This window comes from Ostrea edulis, chromosome 2 (assembly GCF_947568905.1).
Source record: "Ostrea edulis chromosome 2, xbOstEdul1.1, whole genome shotgun sequence".
In the NCBI taxonomy this organism is placed as follows: Eukaryota; Metazoa; Mollusca; class Bivalvia; order Ostreida; family Ostreidae; genus Ostrea; species Ostrea edulis.
In genome coordinates this window covers 59,185,323-59,209,541 of record NC_079165.1, presented here as the reverse complement: position 1 = coordinate 59,209,541, position 24,219 = coordinate 59,185,323, and the positions used below count along the sequence as shown (strand labels likewise).

General features: G+C 34.6%; 5 protein-coding genes across 6 annotated transcripts; 3 read left to right on the top strand and 2 right to left on the bottom strand.

The window, feature by feature from the left end:
* Window positions 1-1,089: 1,089 nt before the first annotated feature.
* On the bottom strand, window positions 1,090-3,564 carry LOC125682018 (transmembrane protein 41A-like). Of its 2 annotated transcripts, none has more exons than XM_048922394.2 (6): window positions 3,171-3,564; window positions 2,953-3,092; window positions 2,705-2,861; window positions 2,383-2,544; window positions 1,910-2,048; window positions 1,090-1,549 (listed from the first exon to the last, which is right to left on the bottom strand). In XM_048922394.2, the coding sequence occupies exons 2-6, from the start codon at window positions 3,054-3,056 to the stop codon at window positions 1,371-1,373; spliced, it is 741 nt and encodes a 246-aa protein (XP_048778351.1). In that variant the 5' UTR covers window positions 3,057-3,092; window positions 3,171-3,564; the 3' UTR covers window positions 1,090-1,370. The 2 variants fall into 2 exon arrangements, with proteins under 2 accessions (XP_048778351.1, XP_048778350.1); XM_048922393.2 differs by having other exon boundaries at window positions 3,380-3,563.
* A 3,373-nt stretch (window positions 3,565-6,937) lies between these two features.
* On the top strand, window positions 6,938-8,243 carry LOC125681737 (uncharacterized). Its single transcript, XM_048921937.2, has 3 exons — window positions 6,938-7,207; window positions 7,464-7,610; window positions 7,800-8,243. The coding sequence occupies exons 1-3, from the start codon at window positions 6,979-6,981 to the stop codon at window positions 8,063-8,065; spliced, it is 642 nt and encodes a 213-aa protein (XP_048777894.1). The 5' UTR covers window positions 6,938-6,978; the 3' UTR covers window positions 8,066-8,243.
* Window positions 8,244-8,440: 197 nt separating this feature from the next.
* Window positions 8,441-9,533, top strand: LOC125678463 (uncharacterized). The gene is made up of 3 exons (XM_048916924.2): window positions 8,441-8,660; window positions 8,968-9,123; window positions 9,263-9,533. The coding sequence occupies exons 1-3, from the start codon at window positions 8,462-8,464 to the stop codon at window positions 9,487-9,489; spliced, it is 582 nt and encodes a 193-aa protein (XP_048772881.1). The 5' UTR covers window positions 8,441-8,461; the 3' UTR covers window positions 9,490-9,533.
* A 2,755-nt stretch (window positions 9,534-12,288) lies between these two features.
* LOC125678270 (uncharacterized) lies at window positions 12,289-13,499 on the top strand. Its single transcript, XM_048916583.2, has 3 exons — window positions 12,289-12,525; window positions 12,824-12,970; window positions 13,130-13,499. Exons 1-3 carry the CDS (start codon window positions 12,390-12,392, stop codon window positions 13,315-13,317), a joined length of 471 nt encoding a protein of 156 aa, XP_048772540.1. The 5' UTR covers window positions 12,289-12,389; the 3' UTR covers window positions 13,318-13,499.
* A 1,502-nt stretch (window positions 13,500-15,001) lies between these two features.
* On the bottom strand, window positions 15,002-24,172 carry LOC125681810 (C-type lectin domain family 4 member D-like). Its single transcript, XM_056154586.1, has 4 exons — window positions 24,051-24,172; window positions 19,670-19,755; window positions 19,443-19,536; window positions 15,002-15,257 (listed from the first exon to the last, which is right to left on the bottom strand). Exons 1-4 carry the CDS (start codon window positions 24,127-24,129, stop codon window positions 15,016-15,018), a joined length of 501 nt encoding a protein of 166 aa, XP_056010561.1. The 5' UTR covers window positions 24,130-24,172; the 3' UTR covers window positions 15,002-15,015.
* Between the last annotated feature and the right edge of the window lie 47 nt (window positions 24,173-24,219).

The window sequence follows — 24,219 nt, the reverse complement described above, 5'->3', positions numbered from 1 at the left end:
CCTCGCCTCAAGGTGATGACGTCTCTAAATAGAATTAGAAAGCAATCATACCAGAAAGTCGATATCATCCACAGAGCAGATTCTGGGAGGACTGTTGTGCGTCTACATTTCAATCATCCTGGTAATTTCAACACCCATACACAGCAATTTTTTTTTCTTGTGGAGGATTTTCAAATCTCTTTAAAGAATGATCACACTCTGGGATTCATATTTTGTTAGATCCTTTTGGTCACATGAATGATTTTTCCTCCGAAAGCAATGAAAGAAATGTGCATTTTTTACCTTCATCGTCAAATTCTGAAATAATACCATTTACCATTCATTCGATACAATAAATAAATGGAAGAAAGAGAGGTGAGCAAGCTCACATACCCCACGCTTCAACATTGCTTGACAATGCCTCGCATAATGAATGGTAATGCTATGCAATACTGCAAGAACAGGACAGACAGGGTCAAATTCTAAATTCAAAAGGGGCATAACTCCCAGAAAAATTATTGAATCAGCATTTCCTGGGAATATACACATCTACACAGTGTGTCCTTGCAGTGTATAAACTACAAAGTTTCACGAAATTCTGTTGAGCAGTCTCGGAGGAGTTGCGCTGACAAGAACAGGACAGACGGGCTCAAATTCAAGTTCAAAAGGGGCATAACTCCCAGAAAAATTATTGAATCACAATGTCCTCGGAATATGCACATTTACACAGTGTGTCCTTATTAACTACAAAGTTTCAAGAAATTTTGGTGAGTGGTCTCAAAGGAGTTGCACTGACATGAAAGGGACTGATGGACTGAAGGATGGGTCAAAAACATACCCTTCGCAACTTCGTTTCGTAGGGTATAATTACATATGTATATACAATTATATAAATTTCTTTTTAGATTGCTGACACGTTTTTAAAAAAGGGGGTGGTGGTGGCTATATTTCCTACAGAATAATGAGACTGGTGAAACTTGGCACGGATGGAAACTTTAATCAGACTTGCCTCTGAAAAGTAGCATTAAACTCCATATGCCAAAACTATACATTCTACAATGATGAAATACACTGATAAATATGCATATGTAAAATCACAACAGCCTCATGTATGATGATGGTATATCGTTTATTAAAATTTTTCCAATGAATATCTATACTATGATCATAAGCGAAATCTTGATGCAAAGTACATTGTATTGCGTTTAATCGCAAAACTATGCATTGCTGGTTTTCCCCCTCTTTTTTCACAGTCGTACATGTATTTAATTGCAAAAATCACTGCGTTTAACTGCAAAATACATGTCGGCAACACATGGTAATCATATTTTTTTCAGGAATAAATCAAACTCAAATCTTCTTTACTTAAGCCTCACTTTAAAATAAAATGCTCATACTGATTTCAGTTTTTTGTTCTTCAGCTTCTTCATAATAAAACTTGGCACAAGGGCTACCAAAGCGATTGCTGCTAATTTGAGAAATGTCCCTGTGGTAAACACATCCTCCATGCTTGTGATCTGAGAGAGCATATTCCCAGTCTGAACACATATAAAATTATACGGCATCAAACCTACAATCAATATGTTAGATAAATATTACAATGGCTTCAAAAATGTGTAAAGGTAAATAAAGAACTTGGTCCCAAATATTCATATCTTTTACATAAATGTGTTAAGTATCCATGATAGATTACCCCTAGTCAGAACCCGCATAAAATTATACAACAAACCCTCAAGGATTGAATAACATTACATTTATGATTACATAACATGAAAGGATCAAAGTACACAACTTACAGGTAGAAATCAAGTACACGTGTATCATAAGTTGTACAACAGCAAATTCAGTCATTATATTTTTTTAGCTGTTCACAGGTCATTTGACTCTCATGTATAACCTACATATCAAAATTTATAATGCTAATACTTACCAATGAACACCGAGAAAAAGAACATATGCACAGGAATATTGAGTATGGGTGAAGACATGTTCAAAAACCAGTTCGGAGACATTGGAAAAAATCGCAAAAATAGAAGAAAGAAAAACAAACTGTCGTAATTTTTCTGTACCTGAAATAAAAATAGAGTCTAAAGTAAATGAATTTCTTTTCTTAGCATCACTCTTATACATCTTTAAAAGTACAATGTATTACATATTTCATGTATATCAATATCACTGAATGCAACTGAAATGATTATCAATCAGAATACAGAAAAAAATATATATATAGTGCATTGCTGAAATTTGCATACATTATGATAGTGTACATATGATAAGCCTAAATATTATATATACCCGGTAGGTGATCTAACTATGTATACCACAATTTCTCACTTAACCGTGAATAGACTGACAATTGTGTGTTTATATATTTATAAGCAAAGTTTTAAAAATAAGTCTAACCTTTTCTTGCATAAATTTAACTTTTTCTGGAAAATAATGAATGATATATTGTTTGCCAAAGTATTTTGACAGATTGTAACAACATGTAGCTCCTGTAGCTGTAAGGAAACAGACAAGTGGAAAGGAATTCCACACTCCAAACAGGGCACCAGCCAGAAGATTCTGAAACAGAAAACACAGTAATAATCATGTGCATGTTTTTGAAATATATAATCATCTATACACATTCATCTGAATTAACTGGGAAAGAAAAATCATTCTAACAAGAATTGAAATAGTTATCAATATAACCATGAATTTGCAAACCAATAATAATACTGACCATGAAAACTGAGCCTGGAATAGCAAATGTCTGCTTATAGATATAGGCACTGCAGAATAAGACTAACACATATATAAAGTGTTCTTCTTTATACATCATCAAAAGGTCCGCAACTGAATGTAAATCATCCATTGAGGTAGGAAACTTTAGGTCACCTCTGTAATTATAGACAATGACACAATTCTGTAAGGTAATAACCGACTTTTTAAAAGCTTTTTAGTAAGCATATTTCAAGAGAGATCTCTTACTTTACAGTGTTGTTTGATCCTAGCTCTGGTAGATTGACTGACAACACGTACAGCCACGTGGTCATTCCAGCCAGTATAGCTGGTATCCATAATATTGGCTCCATAGCAATCGGATTCTGCACTGGTCAATTCATTATCATCTGCAAATGGTTAAAAATGTGTTATTAACGCAAGACTGTTTACTGAACGATAATTTCATAAATCAGTATTGCATGTACCTGTGTACGAACAACACGTCACCAATCAGTAGTTCACCTTTACCCTGGGTTCTTGATGAGTCATTTCGGGTTTAATTAGTGTACATCGTTGCTCGTTCATAAAAGCACGGTTACACATATGTCTACTTAAAGTTTTATCCTATTTAACTTACATTTTATCATCTGAGTTAAGATAATTGCACCACATTGCCTAAATTCCAATAATTTACCTTTAATATTCTGCCTACAACAGTACAACTTTCTTTTGTTTACATCGTCTGTGCAATGTGTCACATGATCCCGTGATATGACTGCATGTATCTCGAGCCCGCAAGTAATAATCTCAAACATTCTATTTACTTGATAGAATTAGATGAACCGACCATTCATTAATTTTTAGTAAAAAACAAAAACAAAAAACAAAAAACAAAAAAACAAAAACCACCCAAATTTCATTCCATATAGTCGGAACCAGAATATTTGTGAAATTCTTAAGCTAGGATCAAATGCATTGACTGCCCGTAATTCTTTTATCGAAGATTTTTTTTATAACTTGGGTATGGAAAACAAAAATCTGAAAAGCAAGTGTCTGGGGACCGCCTTTAGATGCCCAGTGGGTCCATGCATGGTGAAACCCTGGTGGGAGACAGGGGCAAAGCCATGGAAGCCCCCGTATTTTACCATAATTTTAATCAAATTAATTATGAAAACTAATAGTAGTTTTAGTACATATTTAAGTGTAAATTATATGTTTAAATAAACTCACTTGTAGTACGTACTATACCAGTAAATTATGTTTACAGTTTTGAGGTTTATCTAAAGCTCCTAGTTCATAATCAAGCGCTGTTGTTATAATTTCAACAGAAACGTTGAAATTCGTTAAAATAGACTGTTTCTGCGAACATTGATGAAAGGGGTGGGTTATAGTAGTCTTATTTTTTTAAGTTATGCGTGCGCGCGCGTGTGTTTGTTTGTGTACCACTTTTGAGGTTCCAGGAAGGCGCAAACGCCGACAGCTCTTAATTGTTTAAGGCTAGATCTATTAATGTTTTCAGACGCCATCGTATCGTCGCATAGGTTCAGAAGACGAAGCCCCTGAAAACTCATGGGATATATAACATCTAGCTGCAGAACTGTAGCTCTCTGGAAAAAATATTTTGACGGAACAGTCTGTTCCGTCAAAATATTTTTTCAGAGAGCTACATGCAGTTCTGCAGCTACCCCCACCCCCGTTTAGATCCCTTGTTGATCTTCGCTAGTCAACGTTTGAGATGTGTAGCGGATCAGAAACCCTTGATGGAGACCCGATGCCTGTGATGGTAGCAATGTTTCAGAAAAGATGCTAAATTCCAGGTCCCGGAAAGAAGGTGTTGCACAGAAGCGGTAACTTTTCCTAATCGGAGCTTTGTGCATGGTATTTAAACACCAGTGACGTACTCTTATTACGTATTTACTATTTGCATGCATGTACCTGTGGGATTCCCCAGTACTAAGGACAAGCCTAAAATATTGTATGTGTCCGTATATAGTCTAAACATAATTTTTGAAATCGTGAAAATCAAATTGTTTTAATTTTTCTGAGCATTAGATACAATGTATAGGCTAGGGTTACGAGTGTATCAAATATTTGATATTCTATAATGCTACAGTCTAAAAGCTCTTATACTCGTATGCATTTATTTTCTACAACCATCTGTACATAACTCTGACCACAAAACAAAATATGGGAAGTTTAATACGCATTGATAAAGTTCAACAAAATTCTAAATACATGCACCTGAAAACATTGATTACCATAGCAATTTTCTACTGGAATACATATTGTCTTATCCATTCAAACTGTTTAACAGTTATTTACCTTGTTTGACATTTTTCTTTCAAAGCTTTAAAACCTAAGAATTCTCGTTAACAGCCTTGACTTTTGAAACACAGGTATCACATGCTGTGTTCGGCGTGTTTGTTGCGACTCCCTTTCACAAACTAAACAGTGTCTAGGTTGGAATTTTATTTCAAACTCGGCACATTGTAAGTGTGTTTCAATTAAGAAAAAAAAAATCTAAATGGAAAATGTAATATTGAAAAAAAAAATATATTGTGTCCATGAGGGATTCGAACCCGGTCGCTAAAAATGATGACGCCTTTACGCTTTATAGTCTAAGATCTTATCCACTGAACCAAGCAGTAGAATTAAGTAACAATGGAAAATTAACCTACAGATGAAGTTGAAAATGATATCAGTGAAATCGTTTCGATTTTTTGAAATTTACAAAAAAATGCCTTCGTGAAACAAGATTTCAAAGCGACAGTTTTTTAGTGGAAAATTCGAAGAACATGTTCATGCTAAATTCATTTAGTTTCACGGAGGCAGTTTTTTCTGAAATTCGGGGATACCCCTCTATTTTAACGCTAAAAATCATAGAAATCGCTTATTGCTTGATTTAAACTCAAATTATTTTGGCAAATTCTTGTTAATACACGTCTTTAAAACTTATTTTCAAAAATGTTTGAATCAAGACATAAGTTCCAATTGATTTTATCATATATTTGAATATCTTTAATTTATCGATATCTCACGCAACACCTTTGTGGAAATTAACATGAGACGTGCAACAACTTCAAATTTTATGCAAGTGATTTAAATTTATGCGACAACGAAAAATAATAGTTTCCTAATTTAACATTATAGATTTCTGATATCAAACACAGGGAAATGACATCTATTCTAGTCTACTATCATGTGACATGTTTTCAGCATATGGTGTCCGGATAGGGCCATTTGCAAAAGCATGACTGCGCGTTAGTCACAACACGCCGTTACCCCAACAAGCAAAGCACCTTCGCGCTCTCACGCCAACAAGCAACGCGCCGTCACGCCAACAAGCAACACACCTTCGCACCGTCACGCCAACAAGCAATGCGCCTTTGCGCCGTCACGCCAATAAGCAACACGCCTTCGCGCCGTGTTGCTTGTTGGCGTGACGGCGCGAAGGCGAGTTGTGTAAAGTTATGTTAGCGTGAAGGCGCGTTGCTTGTTGGCATGACGGCGCGTTGCTTGTTGGCGTGACGGCGCGTTGCTTGTCTGCGCGATTGTGCGTTGCTTGTTGGCGTGAGAGCGCAAAGGCGCGTTGCTTGTTGGCGTGACTGCGTGGTGCGACTAACGTGCAGGCACGCTTTTGAAAATGGCCCTATTTGGACACCATAACAGACCAACCGACAAGTGCAAAATAATATATCTCCTCTTTTTCAAGGGGGGGGGGGTGGTTATAAAAACACGATTACAAAATTGACATATCTACTAGTATATGGAAATATGCTATAAAGTGATCCAAACGGACCAGGAAAGACTAATGATCAACATTCCATAACAGCTGTCTACAGAAAATTTTCCAACCAGTAACTGTTTCACAAATCCATGGAGAACATCGAATTGGAGATCATAGACGTAGAATTTACATGTTCTAAAACGAAATATAGACTCCAAGGCGTGGGGACAAAAAAAACCCAGCTGAATATCATAGCCTTAGGCAACTTGGCGCAGGGCAATGGGTATGCGATGAACAGAGGAGTATTAGAATGCGTACTATTACGGGCACTGATCGTGTGCTGAGAGAATACAGAGATGAGAGAGTGCATGATAGATCATATTGGACATCTATGTATAAAGTTATGGGACATGCAGGTTTAAAATTTGTGACTAAGGGACAGATGCGAGAGGTTCAATGTACCTTCGCTTTTATATTACATTACACGTTTTTAAAGAAACAATAAATCCACATAATTTTCTGCAGGAAACGCCACAGGATGACGGAAGCTGGACCTGTTTGTGTAGATGTACAAAACGTTTCCGTTAGATATTCCAGTTTTCGTTATTGTATCACCATACCGTCATCGACAATCCACAAAAGAGTTTCCAGCAATGACAGAGTTGATCAAACACAGAAAATTGGTTTCTCTCGTTACCGGTTCGGTGTCGTCTGCATTCAGTATTGTGAATGTCATCGTTATGGGATTGAACAATGACATCACTCTGCAAGACATCATTGTAGACAACGAGGCAGGTGAGACTGTTTTGCCAGTCCAGAATCTTCATTTTTTAAAGAAAAAATTAAGACAGTTTTATATAGGAAATAAGATTGTAATGAAAGGTTATTATAATTTTTTTTAATTATCGTATAAATTACTTTCGAGACAGATGCATGCTTGTACAATGGATACAACATAAGAGGTGGCTGGTCTAGAGTTATGTTAATTTTCTAGAATCTCTGAATCGTCTAACTAATCATTTTAACCATTTAATTTTATTCTATTTGACAGCGTGTGTGATAAAATCATCCTATGGAATGTACACAGTGGGGACGATTGTTGAAACTGCTGTCACTGTATTTGTTGGGCTCACCATATTCGTCGAATTACTGAAAAAGGACTTCTACTACATTAATCTAATCAGTCATGCCATTGCCTGTAAGTTTCCGTGGTTACAATGAGAGTTTGATGTTATACATGTATATAATGTGATAGGTGTTTGAAATACATTATAATCAAGAATAGGTACAGTTTGAAATATACTATGTAGCATGGGGAACAGCTTAGCTGGCACTCCATTCTCAAAAGTTTTCCATTTATCTGACTACTTTTAATCTTTTCCTCCAGTTTTGGCTCTTGGTTCCGCGTCCATTGTATTTGGCGTAAAGCTGAACACCCGAATCACGTGGTACTTTTGGCTCGGGTTGATGGGTGGGGTTTTTGCCTTTGGAAATTTTCTGTACTGGTTCTGCACTCAGATGTTCCGCCGATACTTAAAACGGCATCACCCCGAGGACCCGATATTCAGTGTTGGGGGCGGTGGAGGAGACAATCCAAGTTATGACGATGGTGGTGGTGATGATTACGGTGGTGATGATGAAAATTATGACTGAGGGGTGTGCTTACATGTACAACTTTTACTACTGCTCTTTGTTTTCTTTTTTGTGTGAGTGTATAAAATTTAGAGTTATGAGATTTCCATGAGTTCGTATTGTATACCTGTATAAAAACTAAACTCGTTATGTTTTATCATCGGTCTAAGTTTAATAAATTATTACTACTCACATACAGTTTAGTTGCTTTTTCATTTGAAAGAATGACAAATATTGTTCGCTAGATGGCTCCTCTTTGAAAACATTTTCAAAACCACTTTAGTGTGTGGCCTTTTCTACTGTTCAAATCGTCATTAACAAAAACAACACAGGATGCACACCGACATTTCCGCTGCATTTCATCTGCCTTAGAAAACACCGCACAGTTGTTTGAACGACAACAGAAAGCCCAAAGATATGTCCTCTAGAGATGAGCCTTGCATTGGCTACAACTTCCTACGCGACCTTTGTCTGAGCTCATGGAAGCTAATTACCGCAGCCAGACAGAAGATAGGAATGCTTCTGTCCATCATCACTCTGTTACTGAGCGCATGCACGGTGTTTGGGATGGCGTTTGATAGAGATCTCAGACCGCTTGAGAACTACAATAAAGAATGTGAGTAGAACTTCACCCTCAATTGTATCAAAATGTCACTTTTTTGTTCATACCCTCCACGATATACATGTATTGGAAATCAGATGCTTTTAATTCTTGATTTTCAAAATTTAGGATCACACCGCTGCATCAACCTTTAATCAAAAAAGAAACAGCTTAATGAAAAAAAAAATTAAGGATTAAACGTCCATTTTCTTTATTATTATTATTATTTTGACGTATGTAAAACGATATATAGAAGCATGGGATGATGTACAACTTAATCCATGCTTTCGTGGTTTTCATGCTCAGCATATCTACTTTTCAGCCTGTGCCCTGCAGGCATCCTTTGGGTTGATTAGTGTGGGCTCTGGATTACAGTTCCTGCTCTCCCTGTACTTGTTGTATCAATTCATCAAGACAAGAAAGAGCGAAGACCGCGTGGATGACTACCATATCAATGTCTCCACCAATTCTTTGTCACGTAAGCAAATGCAAAACTTGGTCGTAATTGTTGAGGAAACACATCAACAACAACTCGGCTGTTTAAATAAACTGTCCTTCATTGATTCAAAATTTGTAGATATACTAACCAGATGAATTTTACCCTATCTGATTTTCAGTGCTAGCTTTCTCGCTCGGTATGTCGATGTATGTGGCAATGCTGACTTCTACAATGGACTTTTGGTATTACTTTCTGGGCTGGGACAGTGTTGCATTTGCTTTTGTTAATACTATCCTCTGGTTTGTGACGGAATATTACCATCGTCACGGTGAGAGATACCTCAGTTACCATGAAATGAAGGATGACTACTCGTACCAATCCAACAGCGAAGACGACTCAAACTGAAATATTACATTGTATACATAGATATCATTAAAAATTTCAATTACCATACTGTACAATTTTTCATGCAACTCAGTAATCCATATTAACCTTGAATTGAATGGGATTATGAAGCACATTTCATTCAAGAGATTGCGTGTCGAAAAAGAGTGGTGTATTATACTGAACACCCGCACTAATTCAATCATTCTATGACACCGTTTACCAGTTAATTATAACCTGTGTTAAAGAACAGAATTTCCCCAAAGCCAGATTTCCCAGGATTTTGGTGGGGTTTTTTTCCTTTGGGAAAATTTTATTTTTGAGCTGAATGTCAACCTCCTTTTTCTCTCGAAGTTTTAAGAGGAATGGTTTTTTTTTATTCATATAAAATTAAGTTCATTTGAATTAAAGTAACACGAAAACTAATTCCATAACTTCTGCAAAATCTTTCGCAGAAGTGTTCACTGGACGAAAATGCTTTTGAATCTCAACCTTGTCATGAATCACGGAGTCTCAGAGAAGAGTCATCTGAATCACTGTAATACAACAATACAAATTCTCACAAGTTATGATATTAACGTTTCCTTTATAAATCAATCAGCCATTGCAGTGCTGTAATGTATTTTGTAATACGTTTTCATTTCCCCCCAACATAAAACAATATCAGTAACATAATAGCAGTAATATAAAACAATATCAGTAACATGATAGCAGTAATATAAAACAATAGCAGTAACATAATAGCAGTAATATAAAACAATAGCAGTAACATAATAGCAGTAATATAAAACAATATCAGTAACATGATAGCAGTAATATAAAACAATATCAGTAACATAATAGCAGTAATATAAAACAATATCAGTAACATGATAGCAGTAATATAAAACAATATCAGTAACATAATAGCAGTAATATAAAACAATAGCAGTAACATAATAGCAGTAATATAAAACAATATCAGTAACATGATAGCAGTAATATAAAACAATATCAGTAACATAATAGCAGTAATATAAAACAATATCAGTAACATGATAGCAGTAATATAAAACAATATCAGTAACATGATAGCAGTAATATAAGACAATATCAGTAACATGATAGCAGTAATATAAAACAATATCAGTAACATAATAGCAGTAATATAAAACAATAGCAGTAACATAATAGCAGTAATATAAAACAATATCAGTAACATGATAGCAGTAATATAAAACAATATCAGTAACATGATAGCAGTAATATAAAACAATATCAGTAACATAATAGCAGTAATATAAAACAATATCAGTAACATGATAGCAGTAATATAAAACAATATCAGTAACATAATAGCAGTAATATAAAACAATATCAGTAACATAATAGCAGTAATATAAAACAATATCAGTAACATAATAGCAGTAATATAAAACAATATCAGTAACATGATAGCAGTAATATAAAACAATATCAGTAACATGATAGCAGTAATATAAAACAATATCAGTAACATAATAGCAGTAATATAAGACAATATCAGTAACATAATAGCAGTAATATAAAACAATAGCAGTGACTATAGATACGCATCGGTTGACAATTTTTTGACTGTTTACATAAACACAAGAGCTGAATTCTTTCAATTATGATATAATGGCCCCCTCTTGGTCAACAATCTATAAGCTGTTGACCGCTATTAAACTGCATGGTGACTGATTGCCCTGCTTTCATTGGCTACGCACGTCACGTGATCTTCAACCCTCGCCTGCAACGCCATGGTTTGCGTTGATGTCTAACGAAGGTGTTTTATCACAAAATTATGATATCTTTTGGGAATATATATTTAAGCAGGATATAAATCGCTTTATTCAATAAGTGAATGTGTTCTATGATAGTAAAACAGCATCATTATTTCTTTTAAAAAATTAATTACATTCAACAATCATAGACTGAGTCTTCGAACAGCTATCTTTTTGCTTGACTCTTGCACGAAGCCTACGCCTACAGGTTTGGGCAACGGTCAAATGAACAGCCGTTGTCCGAGGACCCAGTCATACCTATATGATTGATATTTTCATAATTCCAAATAGCTGTAAATAGGAAGAAAACCCTTATCTAAAAAAAAAAAAACCCGCTACACTTCGTTGTGTAGGGGAGCTTAGCGTGACAAGGGAAGGTTTAAGGTTGATGATATAACGACTCTTTAATTGATTAAGCACTAAATACAAATACGATCCCTCTTTCTTCCCCATTCCATCATATTTGGATGGGTTATATACCACTCTTGTTCCTACGTAACAACGGTAGTTCATACTTTAAAGAAAAATATTCATATTGATACAGGGACGTATCAACCAGAGGAAAAATGGGAAAGTTGGCATCTCACAAAATTTCTCGACATGCCCCAAAAGGGGTTTGCCCGACGTTCCAAATCCCAAAATCCTAATTCATTGGGGATGTGAGTGTTAGGAGTTTTCTTCCGGTACTTGGAGGAGAGAGAAAAACTCGCCAGGCTTCATTTTCATAATTCGTGGGAGGTGGTTGGGTAAGGTTAGAGTCCTTAACTATGAGTGCCTCAATAATAATTCTTCACTACTATACTGTTAAAAATAGCGTATTACTCTAGAACAATACCAGTACCGTATGTGTCATGTCCACATGTCATTACTATTCAGAAGCACCTTGTAATAGATTAACTTTACTTTCAGTATTTTTTCTTTCTTGTTTTAATATATACATAAATAACTGTGTGTGTGTGTTTTCATGTATGGCGTACTTCAGAAGATGCTCTCCGGATTTCGTTTCCGACTTCGGCGGAAAAGATGTAGTTGTAAATTTGCTCTGTATCTAAGCGGACAGCTGTTTTCTTGACTCTCCTCTGCGAGTCTTTATATCATATATCTTGAAACGTCAAGGAAAATTCATTTAGTCTAAAAATGACGTCGATAATGGCTGCTAGAAAGAAGATTGGTCTGTTGGGTACTTTCGCCACCGCGAGTTTCAGTATCATAGGCGTGATTGGAATGGCCGTGGACAACGATATCTCCATCAAAGGATTGTTTACTAGTGAATGTGAGTGTATCCTTGTCATATAAAATTCATATCCAAGATTTGAAACATAATATGAATTAAATGCTGTCATGCACATCTTTGAAACATTCTTGAGACAAATTGTTGAATTCCTATTTCACATCAGTCTTCACTGTGAAATTTTGGACATAGAATACGTGTTACTGTATTATATCTATTTATTGCTATCATCATACAAGTTCTGAAATTAAGCAAAAATTTAAAGAGAGAAATTACACTTAATGATGCTACAAATTTAATGAATATCAACTAAATAATTCCGAAATGAAATCTTTTCCAGCATGTGCACTCCAGTCTTCGTTTGGATTGATAGCTTGTGCTTGCATCACAGAAACAATTCTATTCCTTCTCCTGGGGATGAAAAAATGTTGTGGTGCGAAGAAATCAGACTGGTTTCACTTATCAGTTGTAGGCCATTTTCTGGGAAGTAAGTTTATCGTTTCATCGTCTTTAATATATAAAAAGAAAATTAGAACCCTTCTGAATGCGCGGGGATTGTTAATTAAATGACACTTGAAGCTTTTTTTCATGTGTACAATCTGACATCCATGTAATGTCTTTAATTGTCAAACTGGATTTTTTAAAGCCATGGGATTCCTGATGGGATGTGTGGTGTATGGAGTGCTAGTGACGACACGAATCTTTTGGTATTTCTGGTTCTGTGTCTTTGCTTGTATTGCTGCTGCGGGTCTTCTGATGTTCTGGATAGCCACTCAGATGTTCAGGCGCTACCTAAAAGTTGCCTATCCTGATGACGTTATGGTTAATGAATAATCAGTAGGGCTAACAGAATTTCGTCAAACTTTAAACAGTGTATCATTTATTCATAGTTTATTTGTATTTTTTTCTGCTGATGATCAAGATGATGTGTCTACATTGCTGAAACTTTATTTGATGTACAAAATTTCACTGTTTTACTTCAATTTATATGTATATGTAATATATATTTATACGAAGATATATTTCTGTATGTGTATGTGTGTGAATCATAATTGTTAACCTCAATTTTGGAATTCATAGGATCAAATTAAATTTAAAAAGTTAAATTGTTCGAAAATAAACAATATCAAGTTTAAGTAATCCGTTCAGGAATAAAAGTGATGTATATACTATTGAAACGAAGAAAATTTAAAAAAAAAATTTTTTTTTATTTCGATGGGTCATATTGTGTAAAAACTTAGATGGGTAAAAAACAAGGGGCATTAAGCTAAAATGTCTTACTTAAAAAATTGACATTTTAGGGTTAAGATGAAATTTCTCTCGACAAAAATTAACGTTTTGTGATGCATATACTAATGCTCTAGCTGAATAACTACAACCAGTTAAGAGCCATGGCGGCCATATTGATTCAAATCGCTCCAAGGGGTGACAACTTTTAAGTGGTAACTCTAGACAGACATTTGTACCAAGTATGGTGACTAGGGATGCAGCCGTACTGAAGAGTAAGTAAATTTTGTTTCTGTTAATCTGAAGTCATGGTGTCCATATTGAAATTTGGATTTTACCAAGCTCGTAGCAACAGGGGCTGCTCCCATTTTCGACCACGTACAATTTCCGTTATATTTACATATAATGTTAGTTATTTTCACGAACTAAGATAGATTGGCTGATTGCCCTCCTCCCGCTCGCACCTTTTTAATAGCTGAAGTGAATGGTAGTTGAAATGTAAGGCTGAACTAATGATTTGAATCCATGTAATGAAAAGGACCAACGCCCCTCTCCCCATGATCTAGGAATTGGACATTTAAGCAATAGTACCATTATCGAGGTTTTTTTTATTGCGTGTCAAGGATTTTCAAATAATGGTTAAAGTCAACTTCTTCGGCTGCCCACTACCACTGTGGAAATAGATGTTACATGTTTTTAATCTCCAAAGAGTAAGAACGTTTCTGTTGGACCAGTATTATGAACATTAACACAAATTATGGCGACTGGTTATGCAGTCATTCTGAAGAAGATAACAAGGTAATTGTTTATAGATGCCACCGACCGGCCTACGTCACGTGATGTCAATGACCTGAACTGATTTTCGGCCTTGGTCGGTTTGGCTAAAATGGAATCATTGTAAAATATTCCTTTCTAGTCATCTGCAGCATTGCCATCATATTATTGAAAAATATCAGAAAGACAGAGGAAGCGGGAAGGTAGTTAAAATTTTATAACATTTATAAAGAACAAGGGGCAACAAAATACCCCAGACCTTTAACTGTCACCTCGGGGCAAATATTCTAGTATGTCGCCCTCTAAGTCGTGTAATGTATGTATAATGTTGAAGTTTCGTCACGTATCGGAGAAACTGTAATGTTCAAAGTATTAGCAAATCTAATTTTGAAAGAAAATAAATTCCGCTGAATACTCCAATACCTTCTTTTGTACTATCGTGCAGGATTCCGCCATTACCAGTGAAAGTAAAAATCAATATTTCCTAATTTTCATTCTCAAAGAAAGTGACAAGGAGCTCATTTCAAACTTTTATTTTTCACAAATATATCCACCATGGTTCATCCCATTGTCGCACCCGACGTCATGAAATGTGTAACGCTCTCCTGCGTAAAAGAACATGCAATCTTGTGGAGATCTGTCACTTCCGTCGGGTTGTCCCGCACCAAACGCATGATACGTCATCTTCATCATTTTTCCGTTTCTGATCCACCTCCAGTCTCCTCCTGGTTTCCTCCTGTTTATGTTCCTCCCACCGATGTAGAAATGGATACCTGAAATAAAGAAAGAAAAGCTTGGTTTGATAACAAAATAATAGTTCATATTACTACGATTAATTGGACAATGCAGTACGATTAATTGGACAATGCAGGTTCGTGGGTATGGCGTGTAAAACGAAATGACAGGAACAGTGGGGTGTACGAGTTTGTTCGTAAAGTGTAAGGATAACTGAAATTTAATGCTACTTTACCGTTATACACTTACAGAATATACATCACGATTGGAACTAGCAATGGCCAGTAAAATATTGAAAATTAGTCGGAAATAAAGAAAAGATGCATTGATTTATACCTGATTTTTTCATATCAAACAGCGAGGTAGAGCAGTGCAAAAATGCATGTATGACACTTGGGACCCAACATTAAAATGCAAGGTGAAGATAACGAACAGTGATCAATCTCATAACTCCTACAAGCAATACAAAATAGCTAGTTGGGCAAATACGGACCCCTGGACACACCAGAGGTGGGATCAGGTGCCTAGGAGGAGTAAGCATCCCCTGTTGACCGGTCACATCCGCCGTGAGCCCTATATCCTGATCAGGTAAACGGAGTTAACTGCAGTCAAAATCAGTGTGCCAAGAACGGCTTAACAGTCGGTGTGAAACACGTCAGACAGCATTTGACCTACTGATATGTTGTATTGACGAACTAGATCGTTATAACGACCATAGAATTTGCGAAATACTGATTTCAGTCGAGATTGTTGAAACCCCTGTATCATCAACTTGTTTGTCAGTAGCTTACCTCGATTTAAAAACTGACTATACGCAGAACAAGCTGTTGCACATCGAATCAGTTGAGATATATAAACATCATATGCAGGTGATAATGGAATATTGCTGATGTATAAGATGTATAATTTTTTTTTTTACAATTTTGTAATCCCGTGAGGATATGGGTTAGAATAGGTTAAAGCTGACATGAATTAATAAATATAGTATAATTCTATATGTCCGCCATATTTCTCTGCTAATCCGCCATATTAGTTGGATATTCTATTGTTATACGTATCAGGGTTCGCATGGTATATAAGGAGACGAGTTTTGCTACGCTTCACTTCACATCAGTGTCTTTGAATGAAACTAAATTGGCTGTTTTATAATAATTTAATTATTTACATATTGTTAAGTATAGCATTTTCTACAATTTTATGTTCTGTAGTAATTTTCTTGAGATCGATTATTTGAACAACGTGAACAAGCATACGTCTCCGAATGCTTAACCGCCGCGTTTCACCTGGAAAAAAACCCCACTATTTGGTAAACAATGCGCACCACATTCTCACACCAAAAATCCTTGAAAAAAAGTGCATATCATATTCGACAAAATACGGTACTATGCTACACATCGACGTATTCTTCATGATATTCAAGCATAAATATGATGGTTTGATGAGAGAATCAGGAAAAAGAGGCTAGATTTGGTCGTAACATTTTCATTTATTTGTCTCAAATGAACAATTTGCATCTAGATTTTGATTTTTTTTCCCCCAGACCCCCACTCTCTTTAAGAGGGGACAAGCCCCGCCCGCACTCTTCCCCTCGTCGCATCGCGACTCGGCCGTCTACTTTCAGCAGCCAGACTAGTCACAAATCAGCAGAACTAGTAAATTAGATTCTAGTAGTCCTTTTCTCTAGTATAGTGAAAAAACTTTGTGTCAAAAACTGATTAGATCTTACACCTTTCATTATTTTGACAATTGTTGGAAAATATAAATATCTTTGACTGACGGCATTATATATGCTGATGCACTGTCATAGTGATTGACTTTGGTACTGTTAATAAACAGTCTCTGCTTCATTCATCATTAGAAACTGGCCAAAAAGGAATTGTTGAATGATTTATTAGACAGGGAAACCAAGGTTGTTTTCATATCTCAGACTAAATCGGCATGTAGCAAAAGGTAGAAAGGGGGGGGGGGGTCAAAAATATACGATCCTCTCCCATGCGGACTTCGGACGTGGTTTGAGACAATGAATATGATTTATGATTCAAACTTTTTTCCTTTGTCTAAATACTAATGCATTGAAAGATTTGTTATATAAAGATAATTGTCTGGAGACTGTATATTTTTTCTTCTTCAAATAATGAGTGTAAATAGATGCATGTGTATTTGCTAAAACATTGAATATAATACCGACAAGATTATTTTTTGTTAGGTTTTTCATGGTGTCAGTGTCAAATCTTGTGTAGAACTTATCACATTGTTTGTAAATCTTATCACATCCTATAAGGTGCACATTGGGCCCCATTGTCGTGTGTTGAATTTTAAAAAAACCAACACTTTTCAAGTTCGTTTTATAATATTTCTTTTCACATATATTCTGAATGAATTTCATGTTCTTTTTGCTACAATCCAATGTAGCATTGGTTAATGCGTGTTCCTTCGCTGAAAACATTTAGTGCGCTCGAAAAAAAGAGAACAAAGTGTACATATACACACAAGAATAACTTAAGGTAACCACGCGCTACGTACATATATGATATTCATTTAATTTAGATTAAAACAATGCAAATTGGATGCAAATCTAAATACAAAGTTAAAATTGAATGAATATATATGGGTTGCTCTACAATTCTTAGATACAATTACACTAATCGTCCTTCAAATCACAGCATCCGCCGCATTGCATCATCTACAATTGATTAAAACTTTCGGAAAAAATCAATTAAACTTTTCAAATAAAAATCATAGTGCACATTTGTTTAATAAAACTTTGAGCATATGACAACATAAGTTGGATTATTTTCATATAGAGTTCATGACATAGCTTTTTTGTTCATGACGTCGCATAAAGTAACGTCAAAATGGCACAACGTTATCGTAAACTATACTGTATTTACATATGTATTATACATAAGTAAAGCTTTTTACGAAGACATCATAACTATTCTATGGAAGTAAACACCATATGAAAGAATTTTGAGGAATATCATTTAATTTGGACGCGGGGCCAAATTTGGCCCCAAACGTACCTTGTCCTTTATGACTATTTTCATAAGTGTTTAAAAATTTCATAAAGTGAAAATGGAGCGATTATAGTATAATGTATATGCGGCGAAGTTCAGTCTTTTCCTTTCAAAATTATTTCTTCTAAAAGTAGTCCAATTCACGCTTATGAATTAGTTGGAAATATAAAGAATGTAAAGAAATATTCACATTACACATGTAATATATAATCAGTTTTGTAGAGCACGGAAGGAGATAACAATGAATGATATGCTGATCACTCAGGAAATTCATTACAAAATTGCAAGAAGGGGCGGAACGATACTCGTTCTTTACACCAAGATGTTATTTGTAGTTGTGGGTTGAAATTTTGTTTCATAATCAAAAGAAATTTTTTAAAAAGTTTCATTCTCATAAGAATTATCGTTAATTTATGTTTTCATATATTTGTTTGAATTCGATAATAATCCCACTTATTGGGGACAATTTATCAAAGTCTAGAGTGGGAGATAAATGTAGGTGTCCAAATACTCTGAAAATGTCCAAGACAATGTCTAACATCTAAGAATCATCACCAATGCAACTTTACGTAGGTGCAAATCCCAGTTTTCATATCACAATATTTACATTTCCAAAGCTTATAATTCTTCGATATCTTTACAGTGTGCATAATCAATGATAAATATATTACGACTCTTTTATCGGCTGTGGATAAGCTGACAGAAATGAAAGTAAATTGTAAGCATTATAAATGAATTTCATTTTTTAACACATTTGAGGGTATGAACAGCAACGCTTCATGCGTACATGTTTTTAATCAGTGCTACCGTGTAGAATGACTCGTCAATCCTGGCACCGCGTGAGTATTCAAACGGAACATATCCCTCCCTCGTAAGGAATGTTAAAATAATTTTCTTTACCAAACAAATATTCGCTGCTATGGCCTTGATGGTCATGTATCAATACATGAGTGAATCTGAATGGGTCGTAAAACACCATGAAAATAAAACAATGTAGAACTCCCAAGATTGACAAAGTATTATCTTAGAGATTTATTGTCTCCTTCAGACCACGGCAGCTAATGATAAAATTTAATCACTATTGTACAGAACATCAAGAATTTAAAAATGATTTGAAAACTTTAGAGACAGGCAAGGATAAAATATTTTTGACATAATCATTTTTCTTAAAATGTTAAACTTGTACAGTTGTGAATTTGACATTACCTGAATTCATCCTCTTCAATTTCTGTTTCATCAACATCGCTTCCTCCAGTGTTTCGAAGTTAGCCAGATACGCCCCCATACGGCTACAGCGAGCCTGAACAAGGAAATACAATATAAGCAGAAGGACCATACAAGTTGAAACCAAAAAAGAGGGCTTGCCAGAAGAAACAAAAAACATTAAGAAAACGCCTGGTTGAATTTGGGAGATTGATAGAAATGTAACTTACAAATGCTTCGTCTGCGGAAACTTTGTCCCTTTTGATGTAATAACAGTTTTTCTCATAAATATGAAATGGAGGCTTGCATTTGTCAGCTAAAAACGAAAAAAAAAAAACCACAATTTAGCACTTGAACTTCCTGTACAATAGTCATTAGTTGAGGTGACTTATTTTTCGCTAATATTAATAACCTCAGCAAGTTTATAGCTAAACTAATTAAAAACCTTCCAAGTAGGAACCAAGAATTTATGTCTCAATCCAAGAAAGAACGAAAACAATTTCACAAACAAAATCACTAAAGATTGAGAGAGTGATACATCAGACAGTTTCAGTATCACAATCACTAGATATTGAGAGAGTGATACATCAGACAGTTTCACAATCACTAAAGATTGAGAGATTGATACATCAGACAGTTTCAATATTACAAACAATCACTAGATATTGAGAGAGTGATACATCAGACAGTTTCAATATTACAAACAATCACTAAAGATTGAGAGATTGATATATCAGACAGTTTCAATATTACAAACAATCACTAGATATTGAGAGAGTGATACATCAGACAGTTTCAGTATCACAATCACTAAAGATTGAGAGATTGATACATCAGACAGTTTCAGTATCACAAACAATCACTAAAGATTGGGAGATTGATACATCAGACAGTTTCAGTATCACAAACAATCACTAAAGATTGAGAGATTGATATATCAGACAGTTTCAGTATTACAAACAATCACTAAAGATTGAGAGATTGATACATCAGACAGTTTCACAATCACTAAAGATTGGGAGATTGATACATCAGACAGTTTCAGTATCACAATCACTAAAGATTGAGAGATTGATACATCAGACAGTTTCAGTATCACAAACAATCACTAAAGATTGAGAGATTGATACATCAGACAGTTTCAGTATCACAAACAATCACTAAAGATTGAGAGATTGATATATCAGACAGTTTCAGTATTACAAACAATCACTAAAGATTGAGAGATTGATACATCAGACAGTTTCAGTATCACAATCACTAAAGATTGGGAGATTGATACATCAGACAGTTTCAGTATCACAAACAATCACTAAAGATTGGGAGATTGATACATCAGACAGTTTCAGTATCACAAACAATCACTAAAGATTGGGAGATTGATACATCAGACAGTTTCAGTATCACAAACAATCACTAAAGATTGAGAGAGTGATACATCAGACAGTTTCAGTATCACAATCACTAAAGATTGAGAGATTGATACATCAGACAGTTTTAGTATCACAAACAATCACTAAAGATTGGGAGATTGATACATCAGACAGTTTCAGTATCACAAACAATCACTAAAGATTGGGAGATTGATACATCAGACAGTTTTAGTATCACAAACAATCACTAAAGATTGGGAGATTGATACATCAGACAGTTTCAGTATCACAAACAATCACTAAAGATTGAGAGATTGATACATCAGACAGTTTCAGTATCACAAACAATCACTAACGATTGGGAGATTGATACATCGGACAGTTTCAGTATTACAATCACTAAAGATTGGGAGATTGATACATCAGACAGTTTCAGTATCACAAACGTTGTACATCTCGATAGATATTTGAAAATCTTGTAATTAGTCTTCAATTCTTCCTCAAAAGTGTCGTTGGGTTTTTTCCATTTCATTTTATTTAGGTATAAAATATTACAGAATGTCATGATGATAAATTCAAAATAACAATTTGAAACCTGACATAATCAATAGCACTATGTAGTTATAACAGTTAAAGAATACGTGGATATATGAATAACATGACAAATGATGATATAATAACCTAAGGATAACCACGAAACCTTAAATAAGCTTATTTCCAATGAGGCACTTATATTGATCGAGGCCTCTGCTAGTGGACTGTTAGTCCCCGAGGGTCTCTACAGCCCAGTAGCTAAGTACTTCGTTACTAGCTTGAAAATACGGATGTATATTTAATTGCTGTGATAAAATTTAGAAATTCATTTCAAAATTAAGGATTACCTCCCTCATGCATAGTTCTTATCCTTAGACGAATTTGACTCCACTTTTTTGGCACTCTGTTTTCCCCCAAAATAGCTCTAGCAAGTTTATCGTTATTTCGGATTTCAAACATTTCTGTTGAGCATCACTGAAGAGACATTATTTGTCGAAATGCGCATCTGGTGCATCAAAATTGGTACCGTATTAAGTTTTACATATGATAGATATGATTAACAGAAAATAAAAATTGTATGACTAGCAATTGGAATTTTGGCAGGTTTTGTTTAATAGTTGCATAATGCGTTGAAAACTGACAAAATTCAGACCTATTTTTATGATAGAAATATTAAATTTTATAAAAATAAACATAGACAGAATTGGACAAATTATCTTATCATACCCCTTGCATTGCTGGCTAATAAGGACTTCACAGCTTCTATTTGACTTCAAAACGAAATCGCCTTCATTATAACGCCAATTGATATTAAACTGTGTTACATAAGGAGTTGTTTTCATTGAGTCGGATCGAAATTTTAATTTTGTGTCACAGATCAAAAATGAAATCCCCCATGCATAAATTGATAATTAATGTGGTGTGATTTAGTACTTCAAGTTTGAGATTTACTGAACTGAATTATTTTTCAAAATCATTGATCAATATAGGCAATGACAAATATTTTCAATTTGCATACACTATTATACAATAAAACTAGAGGAACAAATTATCTCGTTACTGGTTAAATAGATACGACTAACATGGTAAATGATGTAAAATAAAGCAATTAAATGGAAATAATAACAATGCATGGATAATATTAGATGGCTTACGTAGTAGTAAATGTGCTTTTCACCGTGCAGTGATCAAGATGAAGATGACGAGGTTGTAGTGGCTAAATCTGATTAGAATCGGTGACAAACTGTAACCAAGCATAGCTCAATATCACAGATCATAATTATAGATGAGTTATATCTATGAGGGAAAAGTTTTAAAGATTATGCAAGGAATAAGAGATGGTTTGAAATGAGCAATTATGAATTAAAATACTTTAAAAGATAAACATTATACATAATATATCAAGATTATACTTTTAAAGTAAATAATGCAATTTCAAAAAGTTACTTCAAAAAGGTAACTATTAGACGGTCTTTCCCTGCCTTGCTTTTACAATGGTTAGGAAGAAGGTTAGTCACGTCAACCTGGGTAGTAGATACTAGTAAACAGAATACGTAAATAATCAATAACCACAGCAGTTACACATTTTAAGGTAACTCCATACTCGCAGTTTTATCTGATACAAGTTTGAAAAATGTATTTATTTCCATTCATTAGAGTTAAAACTAACAAATTATCAAATAAAATACATAGGTCATCACACTTTTTAAGATACGAGACATACATAAACCGAATCATATATCACCGTCAGAAAATTGCAATTTTCCTAAACAGCGTTATCAAAATTTCATACAAACTGGTTATGACGATATAGTAGCATTCATAACAATTTCATGAAACTGTCTCTTCACAAAAATATACTAAATGTTGTAAAAAATAAAGAAAATCTATCGCATAATAGACTTGATAAAGAAATCAATAGAAACAGAGTTATTGCCCTTGGATTCAATATTTTGAAACGTATCATTGATTATTCATCTATAACTTAGACTTTTAAAATAGTTTATTTTTAACAAGATTTTTTACAATAACTATCGGAAAAGACTCCAACAAAATTTATGTTCCTATCATGCATAAACCTAAATGAATCATTGATATTGCAAAATATGATGACATCACAGGAGGGTGGAATTACTTTAAACGAGTCAAAATAGTTCAGGAATTCCCTGAGTTATTCCCCGTTCAATATGATGTAAAACTTATACGGTACCAATTTTGATGTACCAGATGCGCATTTCGACAAATAATGTCTCTTCAGTGATGCTCAACCGAAATGTTTGAAATCCGAAATAACAATGAAGTTTTAGAGCTATTATAGGGAGAAACAGTGTGCCATAATCTAATTCTATTTCGTGTCTGAAGGTTTATGTAACTTTACCAGGATATCTGTAAAAAAAAAAAAAAAAAAAAAAGATAATTTCTTTTTAAGATATTTTGATAAAACATATTCTTCCCATCGATTTCAATGTAAAATTCAAAGTGAAATCATTCTAACAGTAATCAAAATTTGTAATTTCCTGTAGTGAATTATTTTTTATTAATACACTCTTCAAAATGATACCATGATTCCAAAAAAATCCCACCAGCGATTTATTACCTGTAAAAGATGATCGTTTAACATTTTAAATAAGTCTAAACGAGAACTTTTTGGGGCAAGCTTTCTGATGATTGTATTATCAATACTGATACAGTAAATGTCGCTCACCTTTCTTATCCGAACAGGCCAGTACAATTGTAGCACACAACCAACACAAAAAATAAAGCCCAATGGTCATCTTGAACATCCGTCTGATCTAGCTTTGGAATGGCACCTGCGACCAGTTATATTTATAAGTAAAATTCAATACAACAGATTAAGTTACATTGCATTTACT